General features: G+C 39.0%; 1 protein-coding gene and 1 long non-coding RNA gene across 2 annotated transcripts; one reads left to right on the forward strand and one right to left on the reverse strand.

Moving 5' to 3' along the window:
* Window positions 1-10851: 10851 nt before the first annotated feature.
* Window positions 10852-11510, reverse strand: LOC121973084. Its single transcript, XR_006109374.1, has 2 exons — window positions 11136-11510; window positions 10852-11058 (listed from the first exon to the last, which is right to left on the reverse strand). It is a non-coding gene; the product is annotated as an uncharacterized LOC121973084 (long non-coding RNA).
* Window positions 11511-12088: 578 nt separating this feature from the next.
* LOC121969401 lies at window positions 12089-15237 on the forward strand. Its single transcript, XM_042519497.1, has 8 exons — window positions 12089-12248; window positions 12341-12519; window positions 12645-12682; window positions 12762-12879; window positions 13259-13309; window positions 13404-13488; window positions 13561-13631; window positions 14944-15237. The coding sequence occupies exons 1-8, from the start codon at window positions 12194-12196 to the stop codon at window positions 15025-15027; spliced, it is 681 nt and encodes a 226-aa protein (XP_042375431.1). The 5' UTR covers window positions 12089-12193; the 3' UTR covers window positions 15028-15237.
* Window positions 15238-17202: the final 1965 nt, after the last annotated feature.

A 17202-nucleotide genomic window follows, 5' to 3' on the forward strand; every position in this document is an offset into this window, starting at 1 on the left:
ATAACATATTTCTAAAAAAAAATTTCTTCAAATAAGACACATAATTATGGGATACAAGACTTCTTAGGGTGCATGGCGCTAAGTTAACATCATGGTATCCATAATTTAATCCTCAATTATAATATATTTATAGAGATTTTTTCTTCAAATAAGACACATAATTATGAGATATAAGATTTCTCACTACAAGCGATTCTTAATTTATCCTAACGATCAATGGAAAATTTCTATAGTACTAGTCCAGTCTCTCCAGATTCGATGTTATCTGATTAAATATTTTTCCTCCTGACCCTAACCACTTAACGGTTAACTATAAATAAATCTTATGATTTACTTCTCTTTGCATAACATAAGGATGGGTTATGAGGACATCTGAGATAAATATAATTATCTTTTTACTATAATTAATTTATCTCTCTATATGACCTAATTTGTTGTAATAAATTAATACAATGAGAGTGCTCAGTTGATTAAAGGGAGATATATTTATTATAATCACGTGGAGATCTTTTAAAAAAAAATTCCTCCTATCTCTTATTCAATATCTCATAATTTAGATATATTTATTATAATCACGTAGAGATCCCTTTAAAAAAAATTCCTCCTATCTCCTATTCACTATCTCATAATTTAACTTTATTTACATAATTTAGTGATAAAAAATAAGAGGCACCTAAGTTAAACATAATCATCCTTTTGCTAGTTGCTACCATAACTTAATACACCTTAAATATCAAAATTAGTGTCCTTAATTATAAGTTATGTAAAATATTATGTAATTATGCAAGAAGAGATTAAGCCCGAGCAAGAGTCGGTGAGCATGTTTGGTGAGATTAGGTAAACCAAACAAGCGGCAGGTAGATTGTGGGTAGCGTAATTACTTGTCCCCTTTGTCGGAGTAAAAATTAGGAAAACAAGAAAAATGTGATACGAAAATGTCATTTGAGATAAATATTCAGATAATATTGTATATTTTATCAAAATAGTTGATGAAAATTAATGGGGGTTTGGTGTTGGCTAAATAATTAATTTTTAAAATATGCAAAACTATATTTGGATTGTAAAACATGAATTGAAAAATGTATAGCATTAGGAATTACGGTCATGAATAAGTCAGAAATTATAATCTGCCGAGTTAAAAATGAACCTCGGGATAAAGATCTTTTCTTTTGATTTAGAAATTCAAAATCGATGTAATAGACAATTTAAATTAAAATAACCCTCAGGCTACAGCCTGGGTGTATATTTATAATCCCTAAAATACCTTTATAATAGTTAGGACGTAAGTATATATAGTATTGGAGTTTCACTAATTTTTCGGTTCGTTTCACTAAGTTCTAGTATGAAGAATAAATATAATATATAAATAAAAGGGAAAAGAAGTTCTTCAAGGGCACAATTCCTTTATATCAAATCTGGCCCGGATCGGATCGGTCCGGTAAATGTAGAAGCAGGTACCGCCGACGATAGGTTTTGTCCCACATCGCATGTTTCTGTGATCAATGCGGCAAACCTCCCTACAGTTGTTGTCTCTTTCGATATATTTGATAAAATTAGAAATATTGCTAAACCACACGGACAGTTCATTAAATACAAGGACATGTTTTTTCATTATAAAAAAAACTTCTCAATAATTTTTTCATACATCTTGTATTTTTCATTATATATAATTGCCATCTCTCCTTCGTATTTTTATATTATATACTATTAAATTTGTATAATAATATATAAAAATATACTTAAACACATCTACATCTTTCTCATATAAATAAAGTTATCCTGGACCTGGTATCATCTCACTAGTATCCTTTATAAGAATTTCATAATCCTTATGAAAGATCTCGACTTCCTGCAAAGTCATTTTTTGTATTTGATATGTTTTAATATCTTATCATTTTTTATCAATGTTATGTTCCATTGTGTCGCCCTCTCTGATTTTAGATTTGCCCTCCTTCTTTACTGCCTTTTGCCCTATCGGACAAATACGGACTTAAGAGTCATCTAAATCAACACTTGTATCTGAATTTGATGTTGAAGTGTTTCCCCCTGATTCAGATGTCCTTACATTCTTGTTAGAGTAATGAGCAACTAATTGTGGAGTATATTTCTCATACTCTTTGAGAACCCTCCACACATGCATATACTTAAAATTCTTATTATTGTTGTTGGCTTTCTACATATTCAGTGCATTCTCCAACATACTATCGTCACTCCAACTGCTTTGACGATGAGTATACAAATTATTATAAGTTTTAGAAAATTTATTTATCATCGGTGCAAACATATAATAATGTGATTTTCGCCGCTGATAACTTCTCGTCATAGATCTAATGGGAAGATGCTTGTTGTAGTAATCAGTTATATATTTCCAAAAGGCTTGATCCTTCTGGTCATTACCAATGATTGCATCGGTGTTATAGTTGTCTATGACTTTGCAAAGACCACATCTTCATCGAGAGATCAAAATCTTCGTTTTGATTTATTTTTCTCCAGCCCAACTTCACACTCTTCTTGTGATAAGTGTGGTAGCAACTGAGTTGCTAGAACAGATGATAATGTTAGTGTTGATTCCGGTAAATTCCGGAGTATGCAAACTGATCGTCGAGGCTAGTGTTTGACACTATCTCCGTAAACGATATTGCTCCGCTACGGTGCTTAACGGATTGTTGCAATTCGTTCCCAAGATACAACGACGACAATCGTCTCGGAATCGTAGCACTCCGACTTCCGAGACCAGCGAACCTTCTCGTAGGCTTCTTGGACTCTTGAATGCACAAGATGAGTGAGTGAATACTTGAGGAAGAGAAGATTAAGTTGAGTGATTTGATTCCAATCTGGAGGGTTCTATTTATACAGAAGGAAGAGGCTTTAGGGAGGGGTGTGACCTTTGGGTGGATTAATCTGGGCCGTCCGGACTGAAGAGTTATAACCCTTCACATAGCCCCTTTAATCTCATCTATCAGATCTAAGAGTTGTGACCCTCAGATCTATCAGCCATCGGATCTGGATCCATTGATCCGATGCTTCAGATCATGTCTCATCCCAAGCCGTCAGATCGTGACTCATTGTGATCCAACGCTCTAGATCGCATCACAAGCGATCCACCATACTTCTTTGATCAACGTTGATCAACGGCTGCCATCCGTTCGCCCAACCAACTGTCCAGTCATCTCCCTTTGCCCACGAGGATGCCACATAGGCACTGCCATGTCAGGTACTAGCCTGACACGTCACCCGAGTGCCATGTAGGCACTGCAATGTCACCTGGAGCATAAATTTAAGCTCCTCAATGCTCCTCGCGACGATGCAAAGTGCGACGATGCAAAGTGCACCTACAAAGCGCCCAAAGCGCCCATTGCGCACGTGCGCACGTGCGCACGTGGCGGGTGGCGGGCTCACAGGTGCGAGCACCTGCTCGCCCCTGAGCAGAGAGTACCTGATACTTTTCTGAGTTAACTCCAATAACTCAACATCATTAATAAGTAAGGAATGCAGATCGGAAATTTCCGATGTGGGACTATTCTCCCTTGCATTTCCTTAATGAATAACCAACGTTATTTTGGGTCGACTTTGAACATTAATTTCTCATTCACCCTTAATCGGTTTTGAGCAAATTAATAGTCTAAATCTATCTGCGCGAAACGTAGATTTCAATTTTGAAGTCAATTACGACTTTCAACAATTGATGGCTTCCGATTTTTCCTCCTCAAAATCGTATTGGTCCATTTAGGCCCCAATATCCAACAATCCCCCACATGAATGGAAATTAATGTAATGCGTGTATGCATGCTGACACTTTACAAGAGTCCAATCGATAAGTCACTGCATCGGGAGAGGTAGCTTGTGGCTTTGAACCTTCCGTAGTGAAATGCTATCGAGTATACTAGGCTGCGCAGTGAACGTGATGTCTTGAACTGCTCAGCTGTTTGTGTATACTAAGACAATAACACCCACACAGAGACCTATCTCACCTACTTTAGGTTCTCATGGTTGGTTCCGTTTTGGCCATGGACACCATCTTGGATTCATGAGTGTTTCATTGAAGCGGCCTGTCTTCACACTCACATAGGTGACACTTCTATCAAGAGTATCCTACCATACTCCACCTTATAAGGTATAGAAGTCACTAAAAGCATAAGCTTAACCTCACTACATGAGGTAGGACAGCACAAATTCATCCTAGGATTGGGATAGAGATAAACTATCTCCTGTGCTGAACCACAACTTCTGAAACTTTGTTGTCCCATTGAACCAAGATCTTGGGATCTCCAGTCAACAAGGTTGGGTTTTCCACTTCAGTCGTTTTCAGTTGTAGATTTTTTAATCCCATTCCTCTTGATGAGCAGTATACTTGATCTCGACTCAACCCTTTCGTAAGAGGATCTGCCAAATTATCTTTGGACTTAACATAGTCGATTGCAATCACTCCATTCGAGATCAACTGCCTAATGGTATTATGTCTACGACGTATATGTCTTGACTTCCCATTATACATACTACTCTGTGCCCTTCCAATCGCCGATTGACTATCACAATGGATCAAGACGGCAGATACAGGTTTCGTCCAGCTCGGAATATCTTCCAAGAAGTTCCGCAGCCATTCGACTTCCTCAGCTGCTTTGTCTAGTGCTATAAACTCGGATTCCATAGTTGGCCGAGCAATGCACGTCTGCTTAGTGGATTTCTAAGATACTGCTCCCCCACCGATCGTGAATACATATCCACTAGTGGATTTGGAGTCTTTTGTATCTGATATCCAATTAGCATCACAATATCCCTCCAACACAGCGGGATATTTTCCATAATGTAATCCATAATTCATAGTATATTTCAAATATCTAAGAACTCACATCAATGTCTTCCAATGGGCGTCGTTTGGATTCTTGGTGAAACGACTCAGCTTGTTGACCGACAGGCAATATCCGGACGTGTGCGGTTTGTAAGATACATCAAACCGCCTATTATCCGAGAGTATTCCAACTGCGATATGGTCTCACCATGGTTTTTCGCTAAGTGTTGACTTAGATCCATAGGTGTTTTTACTGTAGAAAGATCGTCGCATTGAATCTTTTCAATACGATTCTACATAATGGGATTGTGTTAGAACTATCCCTCTGATGTCCTGAGAATTTTAATTCCCAATATAACATCTGCTTGACCCATATCTTTCATATCGAAATTTTTGGTCAACATTTTCTTTGTAGTCATGATTACATCATGATTACCGCTTATTAGCATGTCGTCTACGTATGACAGACGATTATATAGCCTTTGGGTGTGTCTTTGACATAAATGCATTTGTCACATTCATTTATTCTGAATTCGTTTGAAAGCATTACTTTGTCAAATTTTTCGTGCCATTGTTTAGGCGCTTGCTTAAGTCCGTATAACGACTTAACAAGTCGATACACCTTTTTCTCATTTCTTGGAGCTATGAACCCTTCGGGTTGCTCCATATAAATTTCTTCTTCCAACTCACCATTTAAGAACGCAGTCTTAACATCCATTTGATGTATTTCAAGGTCATACAGTGCTGCAATGACTATTAGCACTCGTATGGACGTAATCCTTGTCACCGGTGAGTATGTATCGAAGTAATTAAGGCCTTCCTCTTGCTTGTACCCTTTGGCTACAAGTCTGGCCTTATACTTGTCAATTGATCCATCAGCTTTATACTTACGTTTTAGTATCCACTTACAACCTAATGGTTTATTACTAGAAGGAAGGTCTACTAATTCCCAAGTATGATTATTCATGATAGACTCAATCTCACTATTGACAGCTTCTTTCCACATTGGAGCATCAGGTCTAGAGAGAGCTTCACTTAATGTTCTTGGTTCCATTTCTGACATGAAAGTCATGAAATCTGGCCCGAACGATTTCTCAACTCTAGCCCGTTTGCTACGACGTGGCTCTTTGTTTTGATCGTCAATAGTTCTTTTATAACAGCTAAGTTCGGTAACGACATTCTCGTTTGAACTTCCGTTGTTATCATTTTCAACATTTCCCTTCTTATTTGGGAATACATTTTCAAAGAATATTGCATTCCGAGATTCTATGGTTGTTCCCACATGAATATCAGGAATGTCTGATTTGTGAACTAGGAAACGATATGCACTACTATTATGGGCATATCCGACAAATACCGCATCGAACGTTTTAGGTCCGATCTTTACTTGCTTTGGTTTAGGTACTTCGACCTTTGCCAAGCACCCCCACACTTTCAGGTATTTGTACGATGGCTCGCGGCCTTTCCATAGTTCATAAGGAGTTTTATCACTTTTCTTATGAGGGATTTTGTTGAGAATGTGATTTGCCGATAATATTGCTTCCCCCCACAAGTTTTGAGGTAAGCCTGAATTTATCAACAAGGCATTCATCATCTCTTTTAGTGTTCGATTTTTACGTTCGGCAACACCGTTCGATTGAGGTGAGTAAGGTGCCGTTGTTTGATGAATAATGCCAGATTCTGAACAAAATTCATTAAACGGTGCACCATATTCTCCACCTCTATCGCTACGAATTATTTTAATTCGTTTGTCAAGTTGATTTTCAACTTCTGTTTTATAAGTTCTAAATGCCTCTAGGGCTTCGTCTTTACTTCTTAAAAGAAAGACATAACAGAACTTTGTGCAGTCATCGATAAAAGTAATAAAATATTTTTTACCTCCTCTAGTTTGCACAAATTTCAAGTCGCATAGTGTTGGGGTTGCAAGGTTGCAAACATAGTCCCATATTGGAAACACATGGGAAAGATCATGAGTTTATAAGAGAAAAGATATCTCCATTGGCATGAGGCCTTTTGGGGAGAGCCCAAGAGCAAAACCATGAGGGTTTAGGCCCAAAGTGGACAATATCATGCTATTGTGGAGATATCTAAATTCTTTTCGATCCTACAATTGGTATCAGAGCCCGGACTGCCAGAAGGTTTAACCGCCAACTGTGCACAAGAGCTATGGTCTGATTGAGCCATGTGGATACAATATTGACCTCGAACAAAGAAAGTGGGGGTTCCTATGTTCGGATCAAGAGGACCAGACACCAGGCAGGAAGTCCTAGTTGTGACTAGGCAAGGAAGTCCTGGTGGGTCGAGAATCGGACGTGGGAAGCCTATGGTCCTTTGTTTGAGGGGGGGATTGTTGGGGTTGCAAGGTTGCAAACATAGTCCCATATTGGAAACACATGGGAAAGATCATGAGTTTATAAGAGAAAAGATATCTCCATTGGCATGAGGCCTTTTGGGGAGAGCCCAAGAGCAAAACCATGAGGGTTTAGGCCCAAAGTGGACAATATCATGCTATTGTGGAGATATCTAAATTCTTTTTGATCCTACACATAGATCACTATGTATTAACTCTAGAGGAGTCGTTGACCTTTCCACCGAATGAAAAGGTAGTTTCGTCATTTTTGCTTCCACGCACACTTCACATTTGTGTGTTCCGTCAACATTGACGTTTGGTAATAAATTTAATTTGACGAGACGTTTAAGAGTATTATTATGCACATGTCCGAGTCGATCATGCCACAAATTAAAACACTCAACAACATAGCTGGAAGCATTTATTTTATTACCATCAATATTTCGGAGTACAGGCATTACAACCATTTTGAATAGACCCTTTTCTAGGTACCCCTTTCCTACGAAGATATTATTCTTCGTAAGTACAAAGTTGTCTGACTGGAACACTAGCCTAAATCCGGCCTTAACTAGTGCCGCTCCAGAAACTAGGTTCTTACTGATGTCGGGAACATGGAGTACATCAATGAGTGTTAGCTCCTTTCCGGACGTCATCTTCAGAACAACTTTTCCGAGTCCGACAATTGGCGACGTCGTGGAATTACCCATATAGAGCTTCCTGCCATTTATCGGAGTATACTTGGAGAACATCGCCTTATCGGAACAGATATGACGAGTTGCTCCAGATCAATGAACCACTGCTTCGGGTTGGTATCCACCAAGTTGGCTTCAAATACAACCGCAGTGAGATCCAAGTCCTCAAGAGAGGTTGCGACGTGGTTCGCAGCATCCTTTGGCCCCTTGGTTGGCTTCTTCGGGCGTCTGCAGTCCTTGGACAGGTGTCCTGCCTTTCCACAGTTGTAGCAGGATCCCTTGAACTTCTTTGCTTGTGCCTTCTTCTTGAACTGTTTTGGCTTTTTAGCGTTCGGCTCGACCAGGTTGGACATATCGTCTATAGTCCGCTTGGTTCCTCTGCAGTCGGATAACTTTCGATTATCCTCCTCTATTCGTAGCCTCAGGATCAGGTCTTGCAGCCCTATCTCCTTTTGCTTGTGCTTTAGGTAATTCTTGAAATCCTTCCATGACGGAGGGAGCTTCTCAATTACCGCAGCAACTGCGAATGACTCGTTCAGCTTCATTCCTTCGGCGTCCAGATCATGCAGTATTAATTGCATATCTTGGACTTGAGATGAGACGCTCTTTGAGTCCACCATCTTGAAATCCAGAAACCGACCGACGATGAATTTCTTCAGTCCGGCATTTTCGGTCTTGTATTTCTTCTCAAGCGATTCCCACAAAGATTTCGCTGTCTCCAATGAACAATACACGTTATACAACGTGTTGTCCAAGGCGTTGAGAATGTAGTTGCGACACAGAAAATCTCCGTGCGTCCACGTATCGCAAGCAGCCTTGCTACCGTCCGTAGCGACTGGCGGGTCTTCACGCAAAAACCGTACAAGGTTTAGCGTTGTTAAGTAGAACAGCATCTTCTGCTGCCATCTTTTGAAGTCGGCTCCGGTGAATTTCTCCGGCTTTTCTCCGTGCGGAATATGTCCGGCTCCGTGCGGAATGGAGTCGGAATGGCGGTTGGAACGTCGTTGGTATCCATATCGGTTTGTACGGAATATCGTTTACGACTGTTGTTTCCGGTAAATTCCGGAGTATGCAAACTGATCGTCGAGGCTAGTGTTCGACACTATCTCCGTAAACGATATTGCTCCGCTACGGTGCTTAACGGATTGTTGCAATTCGTTCCCAAGATACAACGACGACAATCGTCTCGGAATCGTAGTACTCCGACTTCCGAGACCAGCGAACCTTCTCGTAGGCTTCTTGGACTCTTGAATGCACAAGATGAGTGAGTGAATACTTGAGGAAGAGAAGATTAAGTTGAGTGATTTGATTCCAATCTGGAGGGTTCTATTTATACAGAAGGAAGAGGCTTTAGGGAGGGGTGTGACCTTTGGGTGGATTAATCTGGGCCGTCCGGACTGAACCCCTTTAATCTCATCCATCAGATCTAAGAGTTGTGACCCTCAGATCTATCAGCCATCGGATCTGGATCCATTGATCCGATGCTTCAGATCATGTCTCATCCCAAGCCGTCAGATCGTGACTCATTGTGATCCAACGCTCTAGATCGCATCACAAGCGATCCACCATACTTCTTTGATCAACGTTGATCAACGGCTGCCATCCGTTCGCCCAACCAACTGTCCAGTCATCTCCCTTTGCCCACGAGGATGCCACATAGGCACTGCCATGTCAGGTACTAGCCTGACACGTCACCCGAGTGCCATGTAGGCACTGCAATGTCACCTGGAGCATAAATTTAAGCTCCTCAATGCTCCTCGCGACGATGCAAAGTGCGACGATGCAAAGTGCGCCTACAAAGCGCCCATTGCGCACGTGCGCACGTGGCGGGTGGCGGGCTCACAGGTGCGAGCACCTGCTCGCCCCTGAGCAGAGAGTACCTGATACTTTTCTGAGTTAACTCCAATAACTCAACATCATTAATAAGTAAGGAATGCACATCGGAAATTTCCGATGTGGGACTATTCTCCCTTGCATTTCTTTAATGAATAACCAACGTTATTTTGGGCCGACTTTGAACATTAATTTCTCATTCACCCTTAATCGGTTTTGAGCAAATTAATAGTCTAAATCTATCTACGCGAAACGTAGATTTCAATTTTGAAGTCAATTACGACTTTCAACAATTGATGACTTCCGATTTTTCCTCCTCAAAATCGTATTGGTCCATTTAGGCCCCAATATCCAACAGTTAGAACAGGTGGTCGAGTAGGAGAAAATACATAAAGATAAGACATCCCAAGTTGGCTATCCATGGCTGACCAATCTTAGGGTGGATACATATTAAATGGAGCTGGGGCGGTGTTACTTGGATTCGTTAAAAAATTTTGAAAACTTTGGGAATTTGGGAAATTTGGAGAATATTACGGAACATATGAAATATTTTAAAATTTTAGAGGATATTTTGTGTGAGATAAAATATGAGGATATTGGATATTTGGAGGAATGCGAGTATTTTGAGAATATGTATTTCCTTTCGTATTTGAAGAATTCAAAAGATTTATAAAGGAAGTATTGAGATTTTAATCTATCTCGAATACAAATAGGGAATAAAAGGAAGAAATGAGTAGAGCCCAAAACTAGCAATGGAATGAATTAAAAAAATGAAATCGATCTTATATTTATTGGTTTTTTATAAATTAAACAATTAAATTTTAACCGTTGAACAATTGTTCAAAGGTAAACATCGGCTAAAAATTTAGATGTAAAAACAACAAAAAGTCGTAGAAGCGGCTCCGTAACCACGGAGTTGCTTCTTCAATTAAAACCAAAATGTGAAGGGTGCTTTCCTTGATGCCAGCTCACAGTGGGAGATCTGGATGCTTTAAGGGTGATTTTCTTTAAAAAATTATCAAACCAACAACTTATTTTTAATTAATGTTATGTTTACTCCTAAGGGTGCATAGAGAATGGAAAGGATTCATTGTGGAAGTGGAGTCCTCTGTGTGAAAGAAGATAAAGGAGAGGGAAGAGAAATGAATCCTGGCAGAAAAGGAGGGAAAAGAGAGAAACTCGCGGAAGAAAAAAAAAACAAAGAACAACATTAGTGCAGGACTTCCCTTTCTTTCGTGAGCTATTGCACAAAGCCTCCTTTGCGAGCAACCAATGACCACAAGTGGTCACTTTTTCTCTCTCTTTTAGAACTCGCAACCCTACCCAAGCAGTCTCCCATGGTTGCTTTTCTTTTCCCTCTTCATCCTTCTCCGGCTACTGCGATGAAATGAATCCTGGCAAAAAAGGACGAGTGAAAAGAGAGAAACTCACAGAAGAAAAAAGAAAAAAAAAAACAACGTTAGCACAGGACCTCCCTTCCCTTCAGGAGCTGCCGTGTAAGGCCTTCCTTCGCAAGCAGCTAGCGACAACAAGTGGCTGCTTTCCCTCCCTCTTTTAGAACTCATAGCTCTGCTCAAGCAGTCGCCCATGGCTGGTTTTCCTTTTCCCTCTTCATCCTCCTCCTCTGGCAACAGCGATGCTTTTCCTGTTGTTGGAGAGGCAAGAAATGTCATTCCTCTCTTTCGTTTCCCTCTTCATCCTCCTCCTCCGTCGACTGTTTCTAATACCTCGAACATTTACTGCAAAACTTGTCTATTTCTTCATCCTCTGCTTCAGCATCATCTTCCTCTCATCCTTTATCAAGTTGGGCTTGGACGAATTACTAACTATTTCCTCCACTAAAATTATTCTCTTCTTTTTTTTGCTTTCTTTTCATTATTATCACTATTCGAACATACCCGAGGTCGGCGGCCACATAGTTCAGCCTACGCGCGTGGTTGAGACAGTATGTGACAGGAAGGAAAGAGGTTTTCCGTCCAATTTTGGATGGAAAAAATTTTATTCATAAATGAATTAGCTGATGGATTTATAAATCCTTCTGTCCATTATTTTAGATCAAGTAAACAATGAAAAGGATATCAAACCTATCCTTTTATGTGAAATAAACGGAGGAACGTTTTTTGCATGGAAAATTTTCTTTAGTTTATGAATCTATCCTCCAAAGTAAATAAGGATAAATGAAAAATATATTATGGGAAGAAATAAGTATGAAATCACGAAGAAAAGAAAAATATTTTGATGGATAATTTTTTTGAGATTGCTTTATAAATTGTAAGTAAAAAATCTAATATGTAAAAAGATGATGAGGTTGAAATATTTTTAAAAAGTAGGTGTAAATAGGAAACGAGTAACATATATGAATGAATTTGAAAAAAAAAAAAGCATTGCAAAAGTTTATTAATTTGAATACTTTCTCTCACTCGCTCAGATAGCCGTTGGCTAGCCATCGCGATCTCCTCCGCTTTTCCTCCTCCTCCTTCCCCTGGTTTCCTTGCCTGTGATCCTTCTCCCCGCTTCTCCGGCGTGATCATGGCGGACGGAGGTCTTCATCGCTCGCTGACTGGCACCGGTAGAAGCGCTGCAGGTTATCTTCCTGTCTCCTCTCGTTGGATCCTCACATTAGGGTTAGGGCTGAAAAAACTGATTTTGGTGGTCCTCGCTCGGTTGGTGTTGCAGTGAGCGCAGAGGACGGAGATAGGTTACCGAACTTGGTTGGCCGCTCTGCTGTTCGGAAAAGATTGTCCGATATCACTAACACGGCGAGTGCGGGGACGTCCGCAATGGCAAGCGCCGTAATCGAGGAGGGAAAGTTCATGGATGTGAGCTCCAAGGACTGCGTCTCTCAGCTCATGATGGTATTGTTGGACCCTTTTTAGATTTTTGATTTCCCTCTTCCAAATTCGATTTTTATTTGCTAAAAAAGGAGGGTTCTTTGCTTCTTATTTTGGGTTATCTCTGATAAGGTTGATTCTCGTGCCAGGAAAATACTAACTTGTTGAAGCTTCTTGCAGAGAAAAAGTATGTGATTAAGTTTGTCAAATTCTTCGATTTCTGATGTATTGATTGATTTTTTTTTTCTCGGTTCTTGTTTTGGCAGTAAACTAATAGAATTAAGCGACACTGAGTTGAAAAAACTTCAGAACAAGTTGCATAAAAGCAATCAACAGAACCGGCACTTGGCTCGGGTTAACTCTGATATGTTTGCGGCCAACTTGGTAAGCTTCTTGCAGCCAATGGTAAGCTGCCAGTTCGCATTGTAGTTTACCTCTGGCCGATGGTATTCTTTCTTTGTTCTTCCCTCAAAGAATTTTCCTGAAGAATGCTTATCCTGATTTAACAAATCTCAAAATCTAATCCCTCTAAACTTGATAAGAAAATATCATCCTACTTCCTCCTAATCTTACAGGTTACTACGATTTCACATGTGGAAGTATACCTTGATAATATATTCAATCTACTACTTGCATCCTAAGATCTTTGGTTGTTCATTGCTATTTTTCCAAGTGGAAGCACATGCTCAGTGAATGCCATAAGATACATGTTTGTTTATTGATATTTAGCTAAAATGGGCTCCCAAGTGCACCAACCTTTTAGGGATCTGAGGATTCTCACAGGCATCTGAAGTTGATGGGTGACTTGGGTCAGGTATGAAAATTTCTTCCTTATATAGGGTGGAAGGTGCTAGGCCAGTTATTTGTACAAGATCTCTGCTCATTATGTCTTTCCTCCAAACTGTCAGATTGTTCCCATGGAGTACAATCCAAGAGATGAGAATTCAATTAAAGTTGTCATGGCAAAGGCAAACGTGGTTATAAATTTGATTGGTCAGTTGAATATTTGCCTTCAATTGTTCGTACATTGAGTCCATAATTAACAGTGAACTGTTGGTGTGGCAGGGAGAGAATATGAGACAAGGAACTACAGCTTTGAAGAAGTAAACCATGCGATGGCTGAACAACTTGCAGCGGTATGGTTGTCTTAAAAGGCTCACCTAGTAGCAGTAAACATCTAAAGCCAGCTTAGAAATTTGCTTGGTTAAGGTGTCTCCTTTATCTAATCACCTGTATTCAACTATGAGCCATTAGGTAGAGAAGTTTCTTTAATGGTTGTAAATATCAGAATTGGTATTGAATGCTTTAAAAAAAAAAAAAAATCTAAAGATCATCTTGGATCACTGAAGTTGAAAAAGGAGGATTGATGTTATGTTTCATTAAATATCAAATTTTAGTAACACAAATCATAAATAATAAATAGTAGAATCATAAAATTAGATTAGTAAGGCATAATCTATTAACATACTATCAATAATATCATATTATTTTTTATCATGTTAATACATCAAATTATTGTTATTTTTGATAAAATCATACTGGATAAGGTTTGGTTTTTGTTGTTGTTATTTGATAAAATCATATTTTAGAAATATTTAATTATTATATATTTATATTGTTATCATAAATAAATGAATATGTATTAGATTATTAATAATCAGTTATATTTGCCTACATATGACCAATAAATAACATAAATACATTATAATAAATAATAAAATTATATTTGTCATCATAGTTATTATATAATTTCAAAATAATGATATAATATTCAACAAAGTGTATTATTTAATATTTCAAATTATTGGATCTAGTTGTGACCTCACATCCAAATTGGGATTATAAGAATGGTTTTGGGACCATTGTTGACCATGAGAGAGATTATATTCTCTCAATCACATGAATGGGACAAATGGTGTGGCTAGTGGCAGATCATGATTGTTTGACAAGGTTGAACAATCAATCTCATGATATATCTTGATGCTTGAGCAATTTAAGTTGGAATTCAAGAGAGAGACAGTGACTCTATCCCTCCCATGTGTGTTAGTAGGATTCAAGTTGTAGAGGGTTGCTGAGATGAACAATTTGTGTCTCCTGGGGCTATTACTAAGGAATTTCATATCTGGAAATTTGATTCACAATAATCAATAGAATCATAGCACGAGGCATAAACATTTCAAAATGGTAGTTATAGAGATGATACATTTCCTGAGACATGCTGCTTTCTGTATATGCAAGTTTGATACTCCAATTGACCTTTTTCTGAGTATTCATGCGCTTTGTATCTCAGTCCTTGTGTTGTCACTTTACTATGTCGGGGAGTTCCATTGTTATTATAACATGATATGTATAGTATTATATTCTAGAAATTGCTGCCTATGGTAAAGCAATTGTGAAGTCCAAAGCTTAAGAGCCTAATAACCTTATGTTCTGTATGAACTTTTGTAGATTGCTAAAGATCATGGTGGCATCACGAGATTCATACAAGTTTCATGCTTAGGAGCATCTTCCTCTTCTCTTCTAGAATGTTGAGGGCCAAGGCTGCAGCTGAGGAAGCGGTCCAAAGACAATTCCCTGAGGTTATTATGATTGTATATATTTTAAAATTAATGTTTTACATTTTGGTTTGATTATACAAACATGAAATTTCAATGCTGCATGGAATACACTTTTTGTCGTTTGCATGTCATTGTTTGCCAACAATTCTAAGGGATGGACTAATGGAATTTTATAGCCTGTAAATTGTCCAGATTTTTTTATAGATCCTCAATTTTTGATTCACTAAACTGCTCAGGTGTGGTATTGATTTTAGGTATATGAGTTATGTGTGATCCGAAGGGATTTGTTGGGCCATGGAACTTAGTATTGATTATCAGAATTGCTATCATAATAGTTCTTGAGAGGATGTACCATATGTGACCGCCTATGCATATGCGACAGGGGGCAATATCTATATGCCATTTGCAGTCCCCTGCGTGCCCTGTATGTGGCTGACTTCAATATGCTGGAGTCCTGGACTGCAGCCACATATGTGCATATGTGGTTGGATATAGGATGCTCAAAATCAAATGATATGGTTCATTCAAATCAGTTTGGCTTGAACCACATAAAATACATAATTCTAATTAGTACTTGCCCTGATCTCCTCAAAGGATAGGTAACGTCTTTTGTGTTTTTTTTTTTCATATGAAGCATTTTTATCATTATAAGTAAAAAAAAAAATCAATAAAGATTACATATATGCATCTGTATATTGTATATGTACTATACATGGTTTGACTTATACCTGCTTGCATATAATTTCTTCTCGGAAAGGAAAAAACAAAGTATGCTGTTTTGAGTTTTTATCAACCATGACACTGGAGTCTGTTGCCTCCTTACTGCATGTTACATATTAACCGTTTCCCTTATTGTCAAGTAATTTTAGTTGAGTTAGCTTCAGATATGTTGTCAGCGGTCAGAACAATTAGCACTGCTTAGCGTGGCAGAAACTGTTAGTATACTACAGTTGTTTTTTGGTTCGATCAACCAAGTTTTTTTTTTCTTGGGACCAGACTTTATTTTACACTTGAAGAACAACTGAAGTATATTAGTATTCTTGTTTTGCATTGATCCGTTCTTTTATGCTGAAATTTTTGTTGTTTTCATGTTCAAAATAGGATGCTCAAGATACTACTCAACATATTTTGCATAGGATTGGTTCTTGTTTTCATGTAGTTGTAAATTTATTTGATTCCACTTTGCACTTATATAATATGGCTTTTGAGGTCAAGTTAATTTTAACTGAAAACCTAATGTTTCTTCTTGGCATATATATAACTGAACTCATCTCTCTCCACTCTCGTCCCGCTACAATGAGATTTGCATCATGGTTTTTTTGATTTTTTAAATGGATTTTCAATCTTCCCGATGCGGCCGATGAGGTCGAAGATCCTGAAGCTGTGATCGTCGCGATTGAGGCGGCTCCTGACGCGGATCCTGATGCTACGATCGAGGCGGCGATCAAGGCGGCAATCGATGTGGATCCTGACACTGTGATCGTTGCGATCAAGGCGGCTCTTCCTTATGCTATGATCGTCGAGGCAGCTCCTGTCACTCCTATTCCTATAGTTGCGATCGAGGGTTCTTTCGACATCGACGACGACGATGCTTTTTTCGACATCGACAATGCTTTCGACATTGACTGGGATGCGATTGACAACGACATCACCCCCATCGCCGAGGTCCCCGCCGCAGTTAGAGCTGTCAGACGGGCCAACCCGTGGCGGTGCGGGTCGGCCCGTGGCGGGCTAACCATTTGGCGGGGGCGGGTTGGGAAATTTTCAACCCAACCCATTTTAAGGCGGGTTGCGGGTTTAGTAGGCTAACACACAGGCCCATCAAATTTTTTTTTAAAAAAATGAAAAATATTTCATATCTTCAACATTTTACTTCGAAAAAGTTTTCTACAATTAAATGTATACATAAATATGTATTTTAAATATAAATGAACACAAATGAGTACTTATGTTGAATGAAAAGTACTATTTTTATTTCAAAATTATAACACATAAAGATAATAAATTGGCTTAAAACTTAGCTTACATGTGTTTTTCAACCCGCGGGCCAACCCAAGCCCGAGCGGGCCGACCTGCGCGGGTCCCGGGCCTAGGCGAATCGGCCCACGGCGGACTTGAGTTGATAAAATTCAAACTCAACCCGCTTAAA

The sequence above is a fragment of the Zingiber officinale genome, chromosome 4A (assembly GCF_018446385.1).
Source record: "Zingiber officinale cultivar Zhangliang chromosome 4A, Zo_v1.1, whole genome shotgun sequence".
Lineage (NCBI taxonomy): Eukaryota > Viridiplantae > Streptophyta > Magnoliopsida > Zingiberales > Zingiberaceae > Zingiber > Zingiber officinale.

Excerpts from the sequence above, each read along its gene's own strand:
- LOC121969401 (XM_042519497.1), top strand. The coding sequence starts at position 12,194 with ATGGCGGACGGAGGTCTTCATCGCTCGCTGACTGGCACCGGTAGAAGC. Across the intron at positions 12,249-12,340 it reads CACCGGTAGAAGCGCTGCAG|TGAGCGCAGAGGACGGAGAT; the intron begins GTTATCTTCCTG and ends TTGGTGTTGCAG. Across the intron at positions 12,520-12,644 it reads GCGTCTCTCAGCTCATGATG|GAAAATACTAACTTGTTGAA; the intron begins GTATTGTTGGAC and ends TTCTCGTGCCAG.